We start from the raw sequence: 19,986 nt of genomic DNA on the forward strand, positions 1-19,986 counted from the left end.
TTCTCCAACTTTGAGTTTCCCCCACTGGCTTCCAGTATGGGAGCAAATTCTTTTATTTGTTTTTTTATGTCTCTTAATAACGTTGCTTCTTTTAATCTGTCTGAACTGCAGCACCCATATGTTGTGTCTGGTTGACTCAGACCAGTAGACCGGCTGCTTTTTGCGGTTTCAAAGACAATATGAAAACTGAATGGAGAAAAAGCTTTTCCTTTTGCAGCACCTAAACAATGGCAAACCTTTATTGTCATTGTAATGTCATTTTAAGACACACTTGTGCTCATTTGGCCTTGAACCAAATTTGAAATGTTTATTTTAATTTTTTTCTTCTGACTTGTGTTTGCCTTTTATTTTGGGTTTCATTGTACGATACATTGGTAAGCCTTGCTATTGTTTTTAAAATTCTTAATCAAGCAAGTAGTAGGTTACAATTGATGATTGAGGGCTGTTTTGAAGCCACAGGAACAAACTGCCCTGCAGTCATTCAATCAACCACAAACTCCTCTTGACATAAAAGCAATCTAGATTGAAATGTGAGGCAATCTGACAACTGATGTTTCGACCGAACTGGGTCATCAATGGGATAATGACTCCAAAATTAGCAGCAAATGTGCAGCAAAATGGCTCAAAAAAAGAAAAGAATCAAGATTTCAATGACCCAGTGGAAGTCCAAACCTTAACTTTGCTTTTCAGGATCTTACAAGAACAGCGTGGAAATGGTTGTCTGCAAATATCAATGAGCTGAAGCAACATTGAAGCGATGGGCCAAAATCTTTGTCTAATGTCAGACAGAAACTGAATTCCTCATAGTCATTGCTGTTAAAGATGATTTTTTTCAAGATGTTGAATTTTATTTGGAATTAGTTCAACTTCCCTGCTCTCCCTTTTAGAGAATTAAATCTCTTTGGGAGCCATCAACCTCATCAGATCAAACAATCAATGTCATTCAACCAGTATTGATGAGGAGAGAAAAGTTAGTCATAGTGGTGATCATAGCATCAGTTCTAGCATGTTTCCACCCACTAATCAATTATTGTAGCAATGTCTGTGCAGTTCTTCACACAGCCGGGCTCCAGGAGTCAGAAGTCCAACTGCGGTGAGGACAGGCAAGACAGAAGATGATGGCTCAACTGGCTGATCTCATTCATGCTGGGATGTTGCTTCTGACCATGTGGCTGCAGGTGGAGGTGGCTGCTGCAGGTAAGCCACAACTAAAAAAATACTATCAGCAGAGTTTGACTGGAAAAAACTGGGTAATATCGCAAGTGGGAATGTCATGAGATGTAAGAAATAAAATGAAATGGCGACAGAGGTGGAGGGAAATTAGGAATTTTACCTATTTTTTCAACTGAAAGTAGAGTAATTGGACTTTGGGTCTTTACAGTCCAACACAAGAGATCCTATAATGGCAATTGTATTAAATACATTTAGAAAAAGATGTTAAGGAAATCATCTACAAGGAGACCTGAAAAAGTAACTCTGATTTCTGTGATTTTTTTTTCTTTTACTCTATTTATAAAAGAATTTCTGCAGTCTGTGAGTTGACTCACCGGAACCTCACAGCCGGTGGGTGAGTTCACAATAAGTTGTGTCTGCATGACGCTTGGGGAAGGAAGTGTCAAACATGTATGAGAATCAGAAAGAGGAAACTCGGTTTTTCTTGACAAAAATCTATTCTGAAATCCCGGCAGCTACAGAAACAGCGCAGTCCAACAGATAAAAGGCTGCAGGAGGTGGTGCACTGAGACAAAGATTTAATTAAACATGACCCACAATCCTTCATTATCCACACAGCAAGTGCAGCTGGGCTGATCAATGCCATGGATTTTCATGATACTGTCCCACTATCTGCCCCAGTAAATAGTCACAGACAACTTGTTGGCAAGCTCTGAATGAGAGCTGTATTCTGAGTGTGACATGCACTAACTTCTCCAGTTCCTCCATTTCTTTTTTTTTTTTTGTCTTCTCTCTCTGGAAGCAGGTCTGCTGAAAGCTGACTTTGCCCAGGAAGGAGGCAGTGATGGCAACACCATCAGCCACTCCCAAACCCTGTTGCAGCGGCTGGAGGCCCTGCTGCTTCAGGGGAACGGAAGTGACGTCTCTCTCCGTGTGGAGACGCCCAATGCTGACGAGGTGAAGGTGATCCAGGCTCACTCCCTGGTGCTCTCCCTGCAGAGCTCGGTGTTCGAGGCGATGCTGCTGAGCCGCAACAGCAGCACTATGGTGCTGAGAGAGAACTCCGACTGCGCCGCTGTGTTTGACAAGTTCATCAGGTGAGGCTGGAGTTGTGAATCCCCACCATTAAAGTCAGACTGAGCTATCTTGCCACCTAGAGGGTTGTTCCATGCCCTACACCTAAGACAAATCAAAACCTGAGGTCAGTCAAGCAGAAAATTGACGTGTGAGGGAAACTGTTGAGCTGGCAATAGAAAACCTCTGTGTTGCAGGTAGAAGGAGTCCGGACAAAGACAGTCAATATAATCAATACAGAAAAACAACTCTCTATTTCTCATGAGCTAATGAGGTTCTTGAACACCTTAATCTTTGTTTATTCTGGACCGAAAAAGAAAACACCTTTAGCAAACCAAGCCCTTTTATCTGTGTTTGCATCTCTTATCCACAAGCAAACATCACTTAGTTAAGATGAACATAGCATAATTTTCTGACCTGCTGTTTTGGTATTTTAATGGAAACTGAGATTCTGGGAAACAGTTACGTAGAATACCACATCGCAGATACTGAGCATTACTTGGTGCACAGCATGCCAACAGAAATTGAGATGTTTTTGACAGTTCTTTTCATTAACCTGACAATATTTGTTGCTGCCGGTATTGTTTAAGGTTTGATAAAGACATGATAATCACTGTCAAAAAACAAACAACAACAACAAAATAAAGGTTGTTAAACTTGCACATTTTCAGAACTTGGAGTGCATTTCACGTTACTATTTTTCAGATCTTACAGGTTACTATTAGTAACCAGGTTGTATTATAATGTGATGTACTGTTTCCATCAAAAACAACCAATCAGTGCCAGGAGGAAGGTATTAGTGCTGTAAATCAATCTTTTTTACTTTGCTAAATGGAAACAACCATTACAGGAAAACTGCTAACTAGTCTTAGCATTCATGTCAGGCTCTGTTATTGGGAAGGAGCTGTAGCCTAGCAGAGAGCAAGGAGGAGGGTGTGAGCATCACATAGATAGTATTTTCAAGAACATACACATTACCTTCCAGAATGTACAAGCTACTTTCCCAAAGCTCTTAAGTTACTTTTTTGAATTTGATTGTTCTGGTGCAGTATTACGCATAATGTCCCGTACATCAATAAAAATGTCAAAAACAGAGCCAAAAGTTTCTGTTACTCAGTCAAAAAAAAAAAAAGCTCCAGAAGTTTTAGGTATCCTCTACATTTTGTTCTCTGCAAAATCAGACAACAGTGTAAAGTTGATAGATGTCTCTCCTTTATTGAAAACTACATGATTTTACACTGTAAGACACAATTATAGCTGATTAAGTAAGCAAAGGTAAGCTGTTCAAAAGGTTCAAAGGGTTTAAATATGTACTAAGAAATTATTTGAATTAATAGTAACTGAAATACCTTAAATAGCAACGTCATTAGCAGGACTTTGCATCTTCAGCTCACAGTTCTGTTGAACGTTTTTCTGAACAGACTATTCATTACCTGTCCTTCAATAAATTTTGAAAGAAATATTTAAATATGCGAGTAAGATTTGGTTGTTTTCTGGGTAACATTTGAAGATGTAAACCTGTTATCCCCTTTTCTTTGTGCAGGTATCTGTATTGTGGAGAGATTTCTCTTCGTCTTGACCAGGCCACACCTCTGCACAAGTTGGCCACCAAGTACAAAGTGCAGAGCCTCCAGCAGGGTGTCACCAACTACATGACCCAGAATTTGGCCAGAGACTCGCCTTCAGGTCATGTGGCAGGCTGGTATGAATATGCCCTGCAGGCAGGGGACGTTGTTCTGAGGGATAGCTGTCTGCAGTACCTGGCTTGGAACCTGTCATCTGTGTTGCAGAGCGGGGAGTGGGTGTCTATCAGCAGTCAGCTGCTTATGACCCTGCTCCAGCGCTCTGATCTCATCCTGCAGAGTGAGATGGAGCTCTTTGCAGCTCTAGAGGCCTGGATTATCCAGAATGAGCCTGATGGTTTGACGGCAGAGAACACATTAAGAGCCGTGCGTTATGCTATGATGCCTCCTAGGGAGCTCTTCCGCCTGCAGACCCAGTCAACAGTCCTGGCTCGTTATCAGGAGTCAGTCCGTGACCTGCTGTACATGTCCTACCAGTTTCACTCAGCCTCGCCACTGCAGATGGCAAAATACTTTGACGTGAATTGTAGCCTCTTTGTCCCAAGAAACTATTTGTCTGCAGTGTGGGGTTCACCTTGGATAATCAACAATCCGACCCGGGACGACCGCAGCACCAGCTTCCAAACTCAACTGGGGCCCAGCAGCCATGATGCCAGCAAACGAGTTACCTGGAATGCCCTGTTCTCACCACGCTGGTTACCTCTCAGCATGAGGCCCATGTACACAGAAAGCGGCGCCATGCAGCCGACACGTGTGGAAGGAGGGCGCCCTCGCATCATCATCACGCCAGCAACATCCAGCGCGGATTTTGCAGGAGTGAACTTCCAAAAGACAGTTCTTGTGATGGCTCAGCAGCACGGTAAGCTAGTCGTGAAGCATGTCTACAACTTCCACCAGAGCACCGAGGAAAACGGTGACTTCTTGGCCGAAGCCAATCTGTACAGGCGCACCTCTGAATACCTCATCGACAGCTCCCTCTTTCTCCATGTTGTGGTGAAACCACTTTACCAAACCCTCATAACCACCAAGAACTGACTACCAGCCCTCACTCATATCTGAATCCTCCTAGCTTTGTCTCTTGTTTGTCTTTTCACATAAAATTACTGTTTACTGGCAACTAAGATTTTCAGTGTTCCGTCTTGTGGCAAGGTCATGAGGGAAATCATGAACACATGTGGTAGCTTGGTGCTATTCTCAGTTCTTGTACTGTCAAAACAAATCACATCAACAAATCCATCCAAACTGCTTAAAAGCCTTAAAAAAGACACATATGTGGATTAAAAACTTAAAAAAATATAATAATTTTTTCACAATTTTTTTGTAAATTATTGACAGTGTATTTGACAATAAGAAGAACAAGGAACATTCAGCAGTTTTCTTCCATCTAAATGTTATTTTTTCAGGTGCTATTTTCAGTAAATTTATGAGCCCAGAGAAAAAAATATTTGCTTTTTATGTTAATGGGTCATAACTAGGTTGTATTAGAAAATACATTTCTGATCAATAGATGATTAAATAATTGCTCTCTGGGCACCAAATCCCTATCCTAACAATTAGATTGTGACTTTTCAATCTTTATTTCTTTCCTGTATGAATCTGTTGATGTCCCAACACCTGTTTACTTAGTTCATTAAATTTATTGTTGCTTATATATGATTCATGTTACCTACTAATAAAGACTTTTACAGTTTTGTGTGTCTTTGTGATTCACAAAAATACAGTACTTTGCAAAAGTATTCGTACCTGACCAAATAAACTAGTCAATTACTATTACTGTGAAGTGGAAGAAAAATTAATTTGTACTAACAAATGAAAATGTAAAATATTATATTACAAGCAGTGTGTTTTAAAAGAAAAAAACAAACAAACATAATAGATTATAACAACATGATGTAGGAAATTAAGGTTAAAGAAATATCTTGGTAGAATATTTTTGTTCTGCTAGATTAAAACAAATGAGCAAAGCATTTTGTTTGTTTTGATCTTTTTCATGTTAGGATAATGAAAATTCACTGGCAAACACCTTCATTGATAAATTGGCCTCCACAACTCAACAGGCCCTTTTCAAATGACGTCACACAACTTCCTTTTGGATTCCATACAGCGTAACCCTACTTCCGGAGGACGAAGTTTTTTTTAGTCTCTAAAACAAATATGATTTGAGCACAAATTTTCTTTGATCGAAACCAAACAAAGGCTACAAATTCTTCACTGACTACACCTGTTTGACTATGAAGTTTGTTTAGTCTCTAAAACAAATATGATTTGCGCACAAATTTTCTTTGATCGAAACCGAACAAAGGCTACAAACAGAAGGTAGTCAAACATACCTTGTTTTACTATGAAGGTATGTATTTTTGTCTTGCCGTTAATTGCTATTATGTTAGCTAGCTAACATAAATGGTTAGCCAGCTAACAGTTTATCTTTTAGCTAACAAATTTATTAGCTAGCTAGCATCATGCGGCATTTCTGTTTTGAAAATAAAACGTTTTTAGGCTGTAATCTTTATTAGCTTCTTATAGTACCTAAAGACCGGGGTCAAGTAAAATACACGCCAAGAAAAAAAGTGTTTCACCCATGACATCAATGCCCATAAATGGTAAGAGGGGAGAAATTAAGCAAGAATATTTCTGAAAGGATTTATTTCTTTCAAATACTTGTTCACGTCTGAGTCTGTCAAAAATATATTCTGATAATAATGATATAAGTTTAATACTGTGAATAATATCTATTTGCTAGTTTCAAGAGAATTTATAAAACCACCTAATTTTTTTATTTTTAGGTGATTTTTTTTCGCTCCCTCCCTTTTTATTCAATGTGTTTAATTTAAAATTAAATAATCCGTTTTTTAATCCGTTTTTGTTTCCCAAGAAGATTAGACTTGTAAAGTGAACTACAATTGAGAAAACGTGATTGTTGTGAAACGCAGCCAGTGAAAGCTTCGCGCCGTTTAAATCCCGCGACTCAGTTTCCCACAATCCTCTGCGGTCCAAGCAGGAAGAACGTTGTCTCGCAGGGGCTCACTCTGATCCAAGTTAGGAGCTTTCAGCTGCCAGCCTTGGCCCATCATGTAAGTGCTGCGGAGAATTCTTTGCAGCGCATTTGCAAAATTACCCGCTTTCCCGACGCCTGCGAGGGCTGTGCATCCGTACCCGCGCCCCGTGCACGGACACGCACGGCTCGGACCCAAGAAGGCTCCAGGTGCATGAAGATCGAGGCTTGTATTTTGCATCTTTGTTGCAAAGCAAGCCGCCGAAGCTCCAGTACGAGGGCGATGGAGGGAGGGAGCGAGAAAGAAGGCAAAGTCTTTTGTGCTTCCCCTCCCCCTCATCAAAGCAGAGGGGAAATGCCTCAGCCAAAGGGAGGTAAGAAAATGAAGCCGATCTGTGCAAAACTAGCCACATGCAATCACAGCTGCAAGGTTCGCAACGTGCACGGCTGCAGCCCGAGCACGGTCGGTGCATTTTAAAGTTACAAGGCTTAGAAGGGTCAGTTGCATTTCCTGTTTGAGATCTTCCCCTTTGCACAGTTCCTGGTAAGACGATGCTGTGTGTTCTCATACTGACGCTAATAGCAGCGCACAGGCTGGGGATGTTGGGCACAGTCACGAGAAATGACAAGGACACTTGAACTCTTTATAATCAACTCTGCACGAGTTGATGCACGCTGCTCAAGGTAAATCCTAAGTGCCATGTCACGTCCAGGGCCAAAAAGTGTGCAGCTTTGGTGCAGGAGAGCGGCACACTCTGCAGCTGTCAGTGCTCAGATCTGTCTCTGCTTCTTGGAGACAAAATAATAATAATTAAAAAAAAAAAAATCTATAAATAGAAAAACGAGCTTCAAGGAGGTGGAGAGCTGAAGAGCTGCATAGTCTTTTAAAAGTCTGCAGGGAAAGAGAGTCAGCTGATGCTTTTGTCCAGAAACTGGATATGAGTGAAACACCTGGGTGTCCACTGATGTGCAGCATGCTCAGCACACTTTGAACCCGAGCTCAGGCAGCATGCAGTAACGCCTGGGCCCTGCAGCCGCCCAGCTCTTCAAGATCTACGGTGCAGGCAGTCTGCATGTAGCTCTTGGTGGCGGGGGGGGGAACAGCTGCAGTAAATGCAGCTCAGGTCTTCTTTTTTTTTGCTCTTCCTCCCCTCTCTGTGTTTCCCAGAAGTCCAAAGTGAGGCTGGTTTATTGCACAACAGGCAGAGCACACACAGATCACACACTCCAACTGCAACAGGCTGGGTGGGAGGGAGGGTGGTTTTACAGGTAGAAGGGAGAAAGTCCCGGATGGTCAGGGCCTGTTTATCGGCTACAGTCAAGTGTCCACCCACCTACACAGAGGAACTGTCTTGTTGCATCCGGTTCATCCTGTGATGAATAATGCACATGTTTTATTTATGTTCGGTACATGAATGAGTCGGTCAGGGGCTTTCCTGAGAGCAGAAGTGGGTTTCGGTTGTCACTCGCTGACGTCGCTTGGTGCACGAGGCCGCTGTCGTGCAGCCGCCTAATCTTTCACTTGAGATTTTTCTTTTATTTCAGATTTCATTTGCAGGTTTCTGAAACAACAAAATGGTGCTTGCGCTGAATGAAAATTGCTTCCACTGGTCACCTTTAGGCCAAACGGCTGCAGATGTGAGACATTAACGGTTCCCAGCGATGAAAAGAGTTGGTCTGAGCAAAATACGCTGAAAGATTTGCAGTCTGCAGCCCCTTCAGTGTGAGGAATTTCTTGCTTTTCTCCGTTTGAGTAACTTTAAATGCTTCATACTTGACAAATGGTGGGTTTTCTTGCAGGTTCATAGCTTTAATTTCAGTGGAAGCAGTTTTGACTGAGCTGTTACTGTGTTGCAGATTGTCATCAAATTCTGATTGAAGCTAAATGTAAAGTCCTGGTCAAACATTCAGGCAAAATATCAGAATTAGCTGGATTAAGAAATAAATTGTTTTTTTTTTAGCTTCTTTTTTGCCATGTTAAGGCAGTTTTTCATTATTTCATAATTTGACCTATCATCTTGTGATGCTATCTAAAAAGTCTTTCGATAGCATTGTTATTATTTAGAGGCAGTCTGACCTTAGTTTACTAGATCCTTTGTTCAATGTTTTTTTTTTTAAGTTTATTAATTGTAAGATATAGAGAATCCTGCATCAAAGAATTATTTTTATTAGGATGCTAATTTAAAGATGCTTACAGAAATAATAGCTACGATTTTTTACACTGATTTGTGTTTAAAATGAAATTTGACCAATTACTTTTTGACTTATAAAATATACCATCATTAAAAAGAAATAAAAATGAACTATTTTGCTACTTTCCTTGACTCTTGACAAGTTTAAAATCAAAGTGAACTGGAGCTCTGGTTTTAAACCAGGTCCAAATATGAATTAAATCACCAAATTAGTATTTTATAAAGGTAAAAAGATCACCAAGGGTGCTGTCGTAACTACTTGCGGTGCATTATCAAAGAATGCAAAAAAAAAAATAAAAATATACAACTGAGTGACATTATGGACCTATTCTTGTCCAGATCAGTATCCAAAGCCAAAAAAATCTTGGTGTATTCCACCCATCCCATACACTACAGTTGAATATCCTCCCTTTGCAGAAGGGAGGATATTTTTTAATTTTTTTTATTTTTATTATTATTTATTTAATTTTATTTTTTTAAATCTTTTATTTTGCTGTTGTGGGAACGTGTGATAATTGCCACTACTTGTTACAAATGAATTGCCCTTTGGGGACTTGATAAATTGGAGTAAAAAAAAAAGAAATCTATGTAGTGTTGGATATTTTGCTTGAAATAGAGCTGATTCATAGTCCTTATGCCAAAACGGCAGTAACATGTCTCCATATCCACACTGCAGAAGTCATCGTTTGGCTTCATGATTTGTAGAACCTACAGGTAATAAAACCCGATGACTATTCATCCAGTTAAAGATTAATGTTTTGTAGTTGAAGGCCTTAAACGTTGTAAAAAGTGAGGAATTTGAGTCTAGAAAATGTGAAGGAAGCCTAAAGACCGAGCTGAATTAGAGATGCTAACGGTCGAGTCTCTCTGGGATTGTTTGTGGTATTCCTACAGTAGTTTTGCTCCACCTTTACATGCCGCCGCTTAGTTCTGCTTTTGTCATCTTCTATTTTTGAGAGACTGAAGTCTCAAGAATCGGGGGATTGTCTTTGTGCATTCAAGGTTTTGTGAGCACAGAAAGCCTTGAATGTTGGGCAGCCAACATGCCTTTTAGTACCTCATAAGAAAAATTTGCTCATCAAACTAAAGCCTCCATGGCTGAATGGCTGATTTGTGCTCAGCAGATTCATGAGTCACCAGATGGCTCACCTGTATGACAGCTCTATGGCTTTTTTCAGTCGTTTTAGACTTAATGAAGGGGTAGCATATCTTTTTAAGCTTCCTCCTCATGCTTGTGCTCATCACTCATGGAGACTAATTTTAGGATTCAGTAGTATCATTTGACCGCTTCATCTCATCTGTCATAGAAGGCAAATGAAGCTACAAGTTTGTTAAGAAAATGTTGATAAATTGTGCAGCTTGAGTGCCGTACTTAAAAGTAATGCCTCAGAAAAATGGAGAGCAGAAGCCTGTAGGTTTCATACAATCGCTACCGGGGATTGCTGTGCCTTTGCATATCCCTTAAATTTTTTTTTACATGTCACATTGCAACTACATATTTCGATGTATTTGACTGGAACTTAATGTTTTGGAGCAGGATAAAGTAGTACCTAATTGTAAAGTGGAAGGAAACTCTTTCAGGGTTTTCAAAAGTTTTTATGATCTAAAATACAAAAATGTTGTAGCCATTCTGAAATGCTTTGTAAATTTTTTTTTTTTTGCCACAGTTACAGCTTCAGATCTCATTAAGAGACACACTTTTTTGTGTAGAGTATCAACTTCAACTCCCAACAGAATCTTAGTTCATTTTGTGTCTCAACTTTTACTGACCCATTCAAACACATGAATATGCTTTGATCGAATCTAGGGGTCCGTAACCTGCTGCACCAGAGCCTCACTGAGCTCTTTAATCTCTCCAAAGAGCCTCTTAATGACTTTGTCTAACACTGATACAGAGCTGACTAGTGTTTTTAAATGGGCAAGTAATAAAAAGGCTGATTATAGCAGGTGTACTATGTATTTTTGCTGAAAGGTCCACACAAAACAACTTTAATAGGACAAGGCATTTTTTTTTCTCCATTTAGTATGCTTTTTCCCCAATCAAGAAAATGTTAACTCTTTCTTTGTAAGAGACTTGTCAAGTTTTAATCTTTAAAACCTAATCGTAGAAACAAAATTATTGTTTGCTACCCACAGAACAGATTTATAGGTGGCAGATGTAAAACTTGATAAACAATTTTACGTACAGTTCACTCCAAAACTATTCACACCCCTGGTAGTTTCAGTTTCAGCATTTATTTTCATTCATTAAAAAAAAGAGAAAAAAGTCAGTTGGTAATATTAAATGAATATTTCAGAGCTATGAATAATTTTGACTTCATTTGTATGTTTTTGAGATTTCAGTTTCACTTCTTACCTTCCACTTCACAATTATGCATTGCCTAGTGATGGTAAGTTTAAGTGTGTCCTTTTGGCGCATCTGTGATGTATTTCTCATGTCTTGAAAACTGGTCACTTAAAAGCGAGACTCAATCAAGCTTTGGGTGCCATCTGTTTTTGTTTTTAACTACAGAAATGTGGCTCTCAATCGGATTGGCTCTCATGAGGAATGAATGCACTGCAAAACCAAATATTCTCCCTGGCACTATTATGTTGTGTGATAACTTTTATTTCTGGACTGATTTTAACAAAACACATCAGGACATGAAACATCAAAACTGCGTGCTTGCATCATCTTTAGTTGTACCTGTTAAATATCTGGTAAAAACTGTGTGCTGCATTGCCTCTTTAACAGTTTAGTTTTACCTTGAGCTCTGTGCACAACAGCTGCCTCCTCCTGCAGCCCCAGTCTTGCACAATCACCGTGTTTGTCTGGCTATTTCAGCTGTTTTCACCAAATTTGCTGTTTTGATGGCCGTTGATGATGACTGTTGTTTAGTTGGAGTGTAGTTCAAATGATCAACCGCATCCAGACAAGGAATAATTGCTTCTTATTGTAGCAGGGAACAAAAAGGTGCTGTGACTGTGTGTGCAAGGCTGAAAGGGAGAGAGAGGCATAAATTCAGGTGTTGTCGAGGTTGGCAGCAGGTTTCAGATTCTTGTTGCTGAGATGAGACGGAGGGTGAAGATCAGGGGAGGTGGAGTGTTACACCTTACTAGGCCAAAAGAGTGCAAGTTAAGAGATGCAAATTGAGTGATGAATGTAGCTGCTGCATCTGTGCTGCTAAATTGAGACCGGAATGAATGATGCTTCTTTGTGTTGGTTTTCTTTCTTTCAACTCAAAGCTGTACATTTTTTTTGAGCATAAGTTTTTCTTCTACATGATTCGCACGTAAAAAAATAGTAGAAATTCAGGTTCCTGACTTCCGTCCATCAAGCCACCCGCTTCCCCGATCTTCCCTGACCCTCTCCAACACCTAGACATCCGTATATGCAGAAACTCTCTCCAGCTCCTCCTGGTGGATCTTAATGTGCTGCCAGGCAAGAAGTGATGTATAGTCCCTCCAATAAGTTTGTGGAGCTGCCATGCGATATATATACCCTGGTTACTCTGTGAAAGAAGCTAATTTCAGCTGCTTTCATCCAGCTGAAATTTTATCTTTACATTTAGATCTTTATCTCCTCTACATCTATCTTGTACATTGTGAATTAAGTACATCTAGAGAGTCTTTCTCTTTTGGCTAAGAGCCTTCTTCTCCTTGACAGATTGGTCATTTCTGCAGATTCACCTTGATCCATCTAGTCCTCTGCTAATTAATTGTGCTGTCCTACATATGTGTGAGGAAAACACATACATTCTTAAGCTCCTCTGCCTTGGACTGAAATTTGCAATCTGCAGTTCTTCACTCTTAACATCTCTTTTTTTCCTCTCCAATTAGCACCTCAGTAAAAACCAAAAATCAGATGCACAATAAAAAAGAAACACCGTCTTGTTTTCTCAAGGAATCAGTAGCTGGTTTAGGTAGACAAACCTTCAAAAGCAGGCTATAAAAGAATGTTAGTATAATTTTATAATGCAATTTGTAGGTTAAAAGCTAAAAATGGTAGAGACAAGATCCAAAAAGCTGAGGACACACTCTCCCAGTCTTGACATATTTAGAAAAGAGGCATATTATTTCTATCTTACACAGGGTATTATGTAAAACTGACTCTTTTAAGCTTTACATCATGTTATAATCTTATTCTCTCATCAAAAACATACTTGGAGTGTTGTTTTGATTCTTTCATGCATATTTAAGAAATCCTTGAATTTCTTCCAAATGTCTGAAGTCAGACATTTGGGGCTGTGCAAATAAACATTAGGGTTATATGACGGATGGTATTTTTCTATTTGGAAATGTTTTTCATTGAGATGTGTCAATTAAGTCCCAATACAGTTTGTGGTCAGTATGCAACTGTTTGGTTTATTTCAGTAAGACCCTTCAGAACTGACTGTATTTCAGGCTTAAATATTCGAGTACATGTATGTGTTTTGCAAATGCTTTCTGTCAGCAGAAAGCATTTGCAGTTGGGTTGGAGATAAAGTCCTACTTCCTGGCTGCGTCCAGATCTGCTTAAAAAAAAAAAAATCAGACATGCTTGTTTGACTGCAGCTGAGTCTGAGTCAGATCGTTTTTCCTTTCTGCACTTGCAGACTCCAGTCTTCTTCCAATCTCAGACTAACAGCTTTTTATGCTGACTCGTCCTTCCGACTGACCACAACTAGTATAGATTGGCTCAACCTTCCCCAAATGGGAATCTGGGGTAAATTCAGGAAAAAAAGAAAAGTGTTGCATGGCCCCAGCTTAAGGTGACCCAAAGTGTTAAATGATAACCAACTGTGAGACGTCTGTGTTTTCTCCATAAAGCAAAGACAGTGTTCTAGTGTTACGGAAAAAGATGTAACCTAAACCAGCCACAAACGTGAGCATCTGTTGATTTCAAAGCAGTCGTCTGAATGAGTGAATAAGCCATAATTTCAGGCTGCAGTGAAGTGACTCAGTCTGTAAAGTGTTTTTCATGCGAAGGCCGGATTGTTGATCATCATGGAAGTGAAGACGCTCTGTGTTCCTCACGCCTGCATAAAGTAATCAATGAAATGGGCTTTAGTATTTTTAATAAAAGGTGAGTTGAATAAAAATAGTTGTTTTTTTTTTAAATGCACTCAGTTGTGACTTGAGAAAGCAACATCTGACTGACCTGTGGTCGGGTCAAGATTGCTCTTTTACCAGTAGTTTAGTTTTATTTAACTGAAGTCGTATTTCACATTCAATGTATCACAACATTAGTTTTCAGCTACTAGATCTGATAGGAGGCTAACCACATTAGTTTGCTTTTAGCTTTATGGTGTTAAGTTCACATCTGAATGCATCTGAATGTGTGGTGCAGTACATGGTCTGTTTATGAAGCCACGGTACTTTTGGACAAAGAGGGCTTTCAAGTAAACACACTCTTTTAAAGTTTCACACACAGAAATGCAAATGTGGGGCTTGTGAAGATTCACTTTCTCAACCAATTCAGTTTATCTTCCATCAAAAAACACTTTTGCATGGGCATGATTGGTGCAGATGCAGAATAAAAGGCTCATTTAGTTGAAAGTGTATCCAAGTTTTGATTCTAGCAGAGAACCGAAATGTTGTAGGTTCCTCCTTGTTGTATTTTACTCACACGTTTAGTTTTTCTAAAACAGCCGGTTTGGATTTGAAATCAGATCCCGGCAACTCCTTCAGATGTTCTTCCTGGTAATCAACAGAACCTTCTGTGCTAGTCATTTTGATCTGACTGCAAAGGAACTGTAGCATGAGCCAATGACGACATGATTCCCAAAAGAGCATCCAGCAGCTGTAACCTAAAGGAGCTGCCATCTTTGGAAGTGTAGAGTATCTCACAAACTGCCAGTCGGAGGGGGTCAAACGGCCGAGGGCGCTGGCTGTAGTTATTTTCAAATCCTGCTCTGCCAATAGCCTCCCTCCCCTCTCTGTTCCCGTCTTTTTCCCCCCCGTCCCTTCTTGAGTCCGTGTTTGCGATTTACTGCCTCCCTCCCTCTGTGATTGATCCATCTTCCTCCTGCTCTGTGGAATTCCATTGAGAAGCTTTGGGATTTTTTGAATTCCAGCTGGGGTGCATGTGTGGGTTAGCAGCTGGCACTGTGCGTCCCCAGTCATCTGGGCTCGTTATCCAGCCAGGACATTGTCTGCCCTCACAGTTCGAGGCTTTCTGCCTGCACTCTGCCTCTTTCTGCAGCACAAATCCCAGTGCAAGCCTTTATTTGTCAGTGCCAGCTTCCGCCTTCAGCAGACTAAGAAGCCGACATGTATGCATGACGACGCCGATTGATTGCAAGCATGCATGCATGCATGCTTGGCGGTGACGAGGAGCATTGCCTCTCTTAGTTGTTACCTTCTCGCTGTCACTTCTTGAGAAACGATAGGTGCGTTCTTTGCAGGAAAGCCGGCTTCTCACCTTCCTCGTCTGTGCTGGTTTTGTTGGGAACAAGGAGTGTCTCAGCACAGACATCTCCTGTGGCCTCCCTCCGGCATTTCCCTGCATACTTGAGCTCATGTGCTGGAAATTACTTGGAATTATGTGTACTGCTGCTTTTAACTAACCCACCCTCTCTGCCATGGTTTACTACTTTGATACCGAGTGCAGCAGAATGACCAAGAACAAGGGAAGAGTTGTGCGTACCAATTATGCGTTACAATCTGAAGAAAGGATGAATGGGGACATTTTTAAGTTGAAATGTAAAAAATGGGAAATAATCGGTGTAAATGTTAAATATTCCTAACACTACCACACACCAGACATTTTCTTTTTGTTTACAAATTCAACCTAAATTGAATTAAGGTTGAAATCGACCTTAATTCAATTTGATTTTAACAAATCAAATTGAATTCATTCATTCAAGTACGGTTAAATAAACCATACTTTATTCAACCTGTAGAATACAATATTTGACAGGTCCTTAGGATGGAACCCCCCCTTAATGATTTTTTTTCTAAACATTGAACTTAAGCAAGTTTTTGATACCAACTCAGTCGACCTTTACTTTGAGCTCATTGATTGGTGCAGGAATAATGTATGCACAATTTTATCCAAAATCAGTTTTATTCAGTTATCCATTATATCTGTTCTGTTATTTGCCTAACTCATGTAACATTCAGATTTTTATGCATTTTAACTTTATTATTTTAAGATTATTGATTATCGGTAACATACCTTTAATTTTCTGCAAAGCCAAAGGTTGTACCTACTGAGCATTTAAATAGTTTGATTAATCAATTGCCTATTGAATGTCCTGATCTGTGGGGTTTCCCTGTGCTGACTGCCTGGTTGTTGAGATTGCTTTTTAAGGCTTGCTGTTTTTGTTCAGATGTCAAATTATTGTGATGTGGCTAACACGTTTGTATTTACAGTTGCATACTGTAGAGATGTATGGTTTTCATCGGATTGACATCCTTAAAGTGATTTGTGGCATAATGTAATATTGTGGTTTGTCACAGGACTTTATTTTATGTTGTATACTGTAACTGTGTTTTTGAAGGGCTTCTGATATTTTCTAAACACCCTCAACCCAGTTTGACAGTTTGTACTTATTTTGGTTTGATTTTAATATAATAATGAAAGCAGGTAAAATCTTTTTTTTTGTTTGACATAATATTATAGATTATCATGTCTGTGAATGACATGTTCTCTAGCATAGCTATCTGCTCTGCTTCTGTTTAGACTTTGGTGGTGTGAGCCGATGCTGCCGTCATGGCACTTTACCCACTGTTACATTTCCTTTTTGGGGAATTTTGCTTTTCTGAGCTTATTTTGGGAAGCTTCAGGTTTTGATGATGGTGTGGTTTTGGCTTGAATCATTTACATGTTTGCGCTTGATAACAGTAGAAACCAAGATTGCAATTATTTTTGATCGATTTAGGCAAAATCTTCATTTAATATGATTACCCATTGATAATGGAAAACGTATGCATTACACCTTTAAACAAGCATTAAATTCTAATATTAAATGTTTTGTTTATTATGAACATTTACACTGAAATGCACATAAACTTGATTAAATCCCGTCATAAACTGCACAATCCTATCATTACATAATTTTTACTGGACCGTAGATGAACATTGACTATACCGCAGCATAATGTTGTTGTGCAAGCGGGTGTGATGTTGACAGAGTGGAGCTGTCATTTATCCGGGCACTAGAGAGCTGGAACAGTCATTACATTAACCTTACTCAACAGTAGGTGTTACTACAAAGAAAACTACACACAGCAGAAACTGCTGCAAAGGAACAATATATTTTCAAATGAAATGGAAATATGTACGAAAAGAAGATTAGGACACCTCTCTGAAGCCTTAATTAGAAGTTTAGAGATTTAATGTGAATTTTAGCAGGCCAAAACAATGAAACTGAAGCAAATCAATTTTTATAAAATTGTAATTGTAATGCAGTTTCATATGGCAATCTAATTAAGACACTTTACTTAATTTTAGTGTTCTGTTCTTATGTAAAATCTCTAAAATCCCATACAGGCTTATCACATCAGATCTGCGAATTCTACTGTGCATTAGAAGAAGCTTAAGGAAAATAAAGAAATTAAAACGGAAGCAGAACTGGGCACTACAAAATGACGAGGACCTCAGACGTGGGAATTACAAATGGAATCTAGTCAAAGCCCAGACCCTGACCTTATTGATATCCCTTCTGCTTACCTGGGCTGTCTGTGCAAGAAACCCCTCGGTCATTTCAGAGCTGGAAGGCAGGAGTGGAGCAAACATTCCTCTGACCAATGTCAGAGAGTTGTACATGGCTATAAGTAGCATCTCCTTTAAAGTACGTTTACTTTTCCCTCAGCTTGAAAATACATTTTTATTTTAGTTCACAGGGAATGAGCAGAAATTATTGGTTTAAAAAAATGCAATTCTATTACTTTATTTTCCATAGATTGGGGGGGGGGGGGGATTATACAAGTATGAAAATAATTGAATCTTTCTTGTGTCACCTTATTTTTTCACTTGATTATAGGACTGCATATCCTCAGTCTACTGAGTTGTTTTAGAAGATGCAGATGTAGAACCTGCCATGGTGGCAGAAAATCGTAATAACATATATATATATCTATATATATATATATATATTTTTTTTAAAGTCTACTGCTAGCTGAATGTCTGACGCTGATGAATCAATGTTCATTTGGTGACTCCAACGTTCAGTCAGTATTAGACAGGATTACACTGGTTGGTTGTCATTTGTGTGGAGCTTGTTTTAAACGATTTCATTGAGATACCTTCATGTGCACCATTTAAGCATTCGTGGACTTTTGCATTTACCCGGTTTCTGTTATTCTGACATCTTGTCTCTAACTCTAAGTTATGGCTGAATTTGTGTTCCATCGTTGCTTCATGTATTCCGAAACACAACAGAGCTGCTGCTTATTCCTTCCAGCCACACACATTACATAATCCTCTGCCCCTCCGACCCCCACCACCTCTTCTCGCTTGCTTTTCTACACCTCGGCGCTCCTCCTGTCATTTCTGCTTCACATAGCTGCAGTCTCAGCCGACGCTCCGCAAGCCCTGCGTTTCTGTTGTTAGTGTAGACATGTCATTGCGCACTTTGCATATGCATCTGCCCTTACTGGGGTGGATGTTTGTTTTGGGAAACCTTTGCATTGTCAGTGTTTTTCATGGCTTTGCATGGTAATATCTCTGCAGAGGTTTGAAGTAGGCTTCTGCTCTTTAGCTGCGAGGAACATGCTGCTTCTTGCCTCTTGATCTGAGTACAGCTGAAGCATTTTCCAGTCCATTTCATGAAGAAGGAAAAACTATGTTGTTGCTCTGTTGTAACCATACAGCTGGCCTTCGGTTAATGCATTGTTTTAGGTCAGTGATGTGGAGAAGTTCAGGTTGATGCAGACAATGTTGATCCTTCTTTCTCTAAATGTGGAAGTTGTCAGACTTCTGCAGGAATTTTTTTTTTTTTTTACATGATTCAGGTACTTGCACCTTTTTTTAGGCAGACTCAAATTGAATTTGGTGAGGAACTCATGTAGTCGTCATAACTCAGTTAATCTGCCACTTATAGCTCACATTTAGTTAATAATTTCCAGTATTGTGGGCATGATGTTTTTTCTTCACTTGTATTTGATGTTTCTTTAACACTCTGAATCCTTATGTAAAAAAAAAAAAAGAGCAATACGAGTCATGTTTTTTTTTAATGTGTTTTGTTAATAAACGGCAAACAGAAGCTGCTCATGAACTGTAAATGGTCCGTGGCGTGTCAACTTTCTATGTTTATTTTGTACTTGGTGTCACGTTAACAGCAGGAACAACCTCAGAGGCTGAATGGGTATGTATGTGTTTGTGTCTATAAATATCTACAGTACAATCTATTTTTATATGTGTGTATACGCACCTTAAAACCAAACGGTGCCTTGTGGACGTGTTCAAACATCATGAACTTTGTCACGCTTTGTAACTTTGCAACCACAGAATTGCATGCAATTTCTGGGGGTAGATTTTTGTGATAGATCATTACAAACTGGTGTATTCTTGTGAAGTGGAAAGAGAAGGATTTATTGTTTTCCAAATTTTTTTTCTTACGGATAAAAATCTAGAAACTCGGGTTTGTGATTTTTAATAAGGACCCGTCAGACTTTTCTTGTATTTTTCAAAAAATCCGACATCTTTGCGTCTTCAAACTGAAACTTTGCCCTTTCTTAACTAACTGGTTTAATCTCATTCCCATTTAATGGAAAACATCTGCAAATATCATTTTCTAAGTCTCACCAGAGATTCACTGGATTTGGATGTGGACCTTCATTTCGCCGAATCCTCTACAGAGGGCTGTGGCGTTCCTGACCAATAGTGGCTCTATCACCTGAACTATGCATCTCTGTAGCTCTCTAAGAGTTATCATGGACCTCTTGGCTGCTTCTCTGATTAATGTTTTCCTCTCCCAGCTTGTCAGTTTAGGTGGACTGTCATGTTTACAGTCTTTCCATCTTCAGATGATGGATTGAACAGTGCTCTGTGATTACATTTAGTGTT

The 19,986-nt window shown here is 39.5% G+C and overlaps 2 protein-coding genes across 4 annotated transcripts in view; both read left to right on the forward strand.

Moving 5' to 3' along the window:
- Positions 1–726: 726 nt before the first annotated feature.
- Positions 727–5,522, forward strand: btbd17a (BTB (POZ) domain containing 17a). 2 transcript variants are annotated; one of them, XM_008437164.2, is made up of 3 exons: positions 727–1,197; positions 1,976–2,270; positions 3,791–5,522. In XM_008437164.2, exons 1-3 carry the CDS (start codon positions 1,116–1,118, stop codon positions 4,863–4,865), a joined length of 1,452 nt encoding a protein of 483 aa, XP_008435386.1. In that variant the 5' UTR covers positions 727–1,115; the 3' UTR covers positions 4,866–5,522. The 2 variants fall into 2 exon arrangements, with proteins under 2 accessions (XP_008435386.1, XP_008435387.1); XM_008437165.2 differs by having other exon boundaries at positions 730–1,197; positions 1,979–2,270.
- A 438-nt stretch (positions 5,523–5,960) lies between these two features.
- Positions 5,961–19,986, forward strand: part of map2k6 (mitogen-activated protein kinase kinase 6) — a 33,878-nt gene continuing 19,852 nt past the window's right edge. The window contains exon 1 of one of the 2 annotated variants that reach the window (XM_081600377.1): positions 5,961–6,177. Coding sequence is in view for 1 of the 2 variants with exons in the window: in XM_008437166.3 (XP_008435388.1) it covers positions 7,037–7,196 (160 nt within the window). In the remaining variant the exon portion in view is untranslated. Of the gene's footprint in view, positions 6,178–6,690; positions 7,197–19,986 lie in introns of those variants that run through there. The other variant, XM_008437166.3, reaches the window with a different exon arrangement.

This window comes from Poecilia reticulata, chromosome 19 (genome assembly GCF_904066995.2).
Source record: "Poecilia reticulata chromosome 19, P_reticulata-male-v2, whole genome shotgun sequence".
In the NCBI taxonomy this organism is placed as follows: domain Eukaryota; kingdom Metazoa; phylum Chordata; class Actinopteri; order Cyprinodontiformes; family Poeciliidae; genus Poecilia; species Poecilia reticulata.

Excerpts from the sequence above, each read along its gene's own strand:
- btbd17a (XM_008437164.2), top strand. The coding sequence starts at position 1,116 with ATGATGGCTCAACTGGCTGATCTCATTCATGCTGGGATGTTGCTTCTG. Across the intron at positions 1,198-1,975 it reads GGTGGAGGTGGCTGCTGCAG|CAGGTCTGCTGAAAGCTGAC; the intron begins GTAAGCCACAAC and ends TCTCTCTGGAAG. Across the intron at positions 2,271-3,790 it reads GTGTTTGACAAGTTCATCAG|GTATCTGTATTGTGGAGAGA; the intron begins GTGAGGCTGGAG and ends TTCTTTGTGCAG.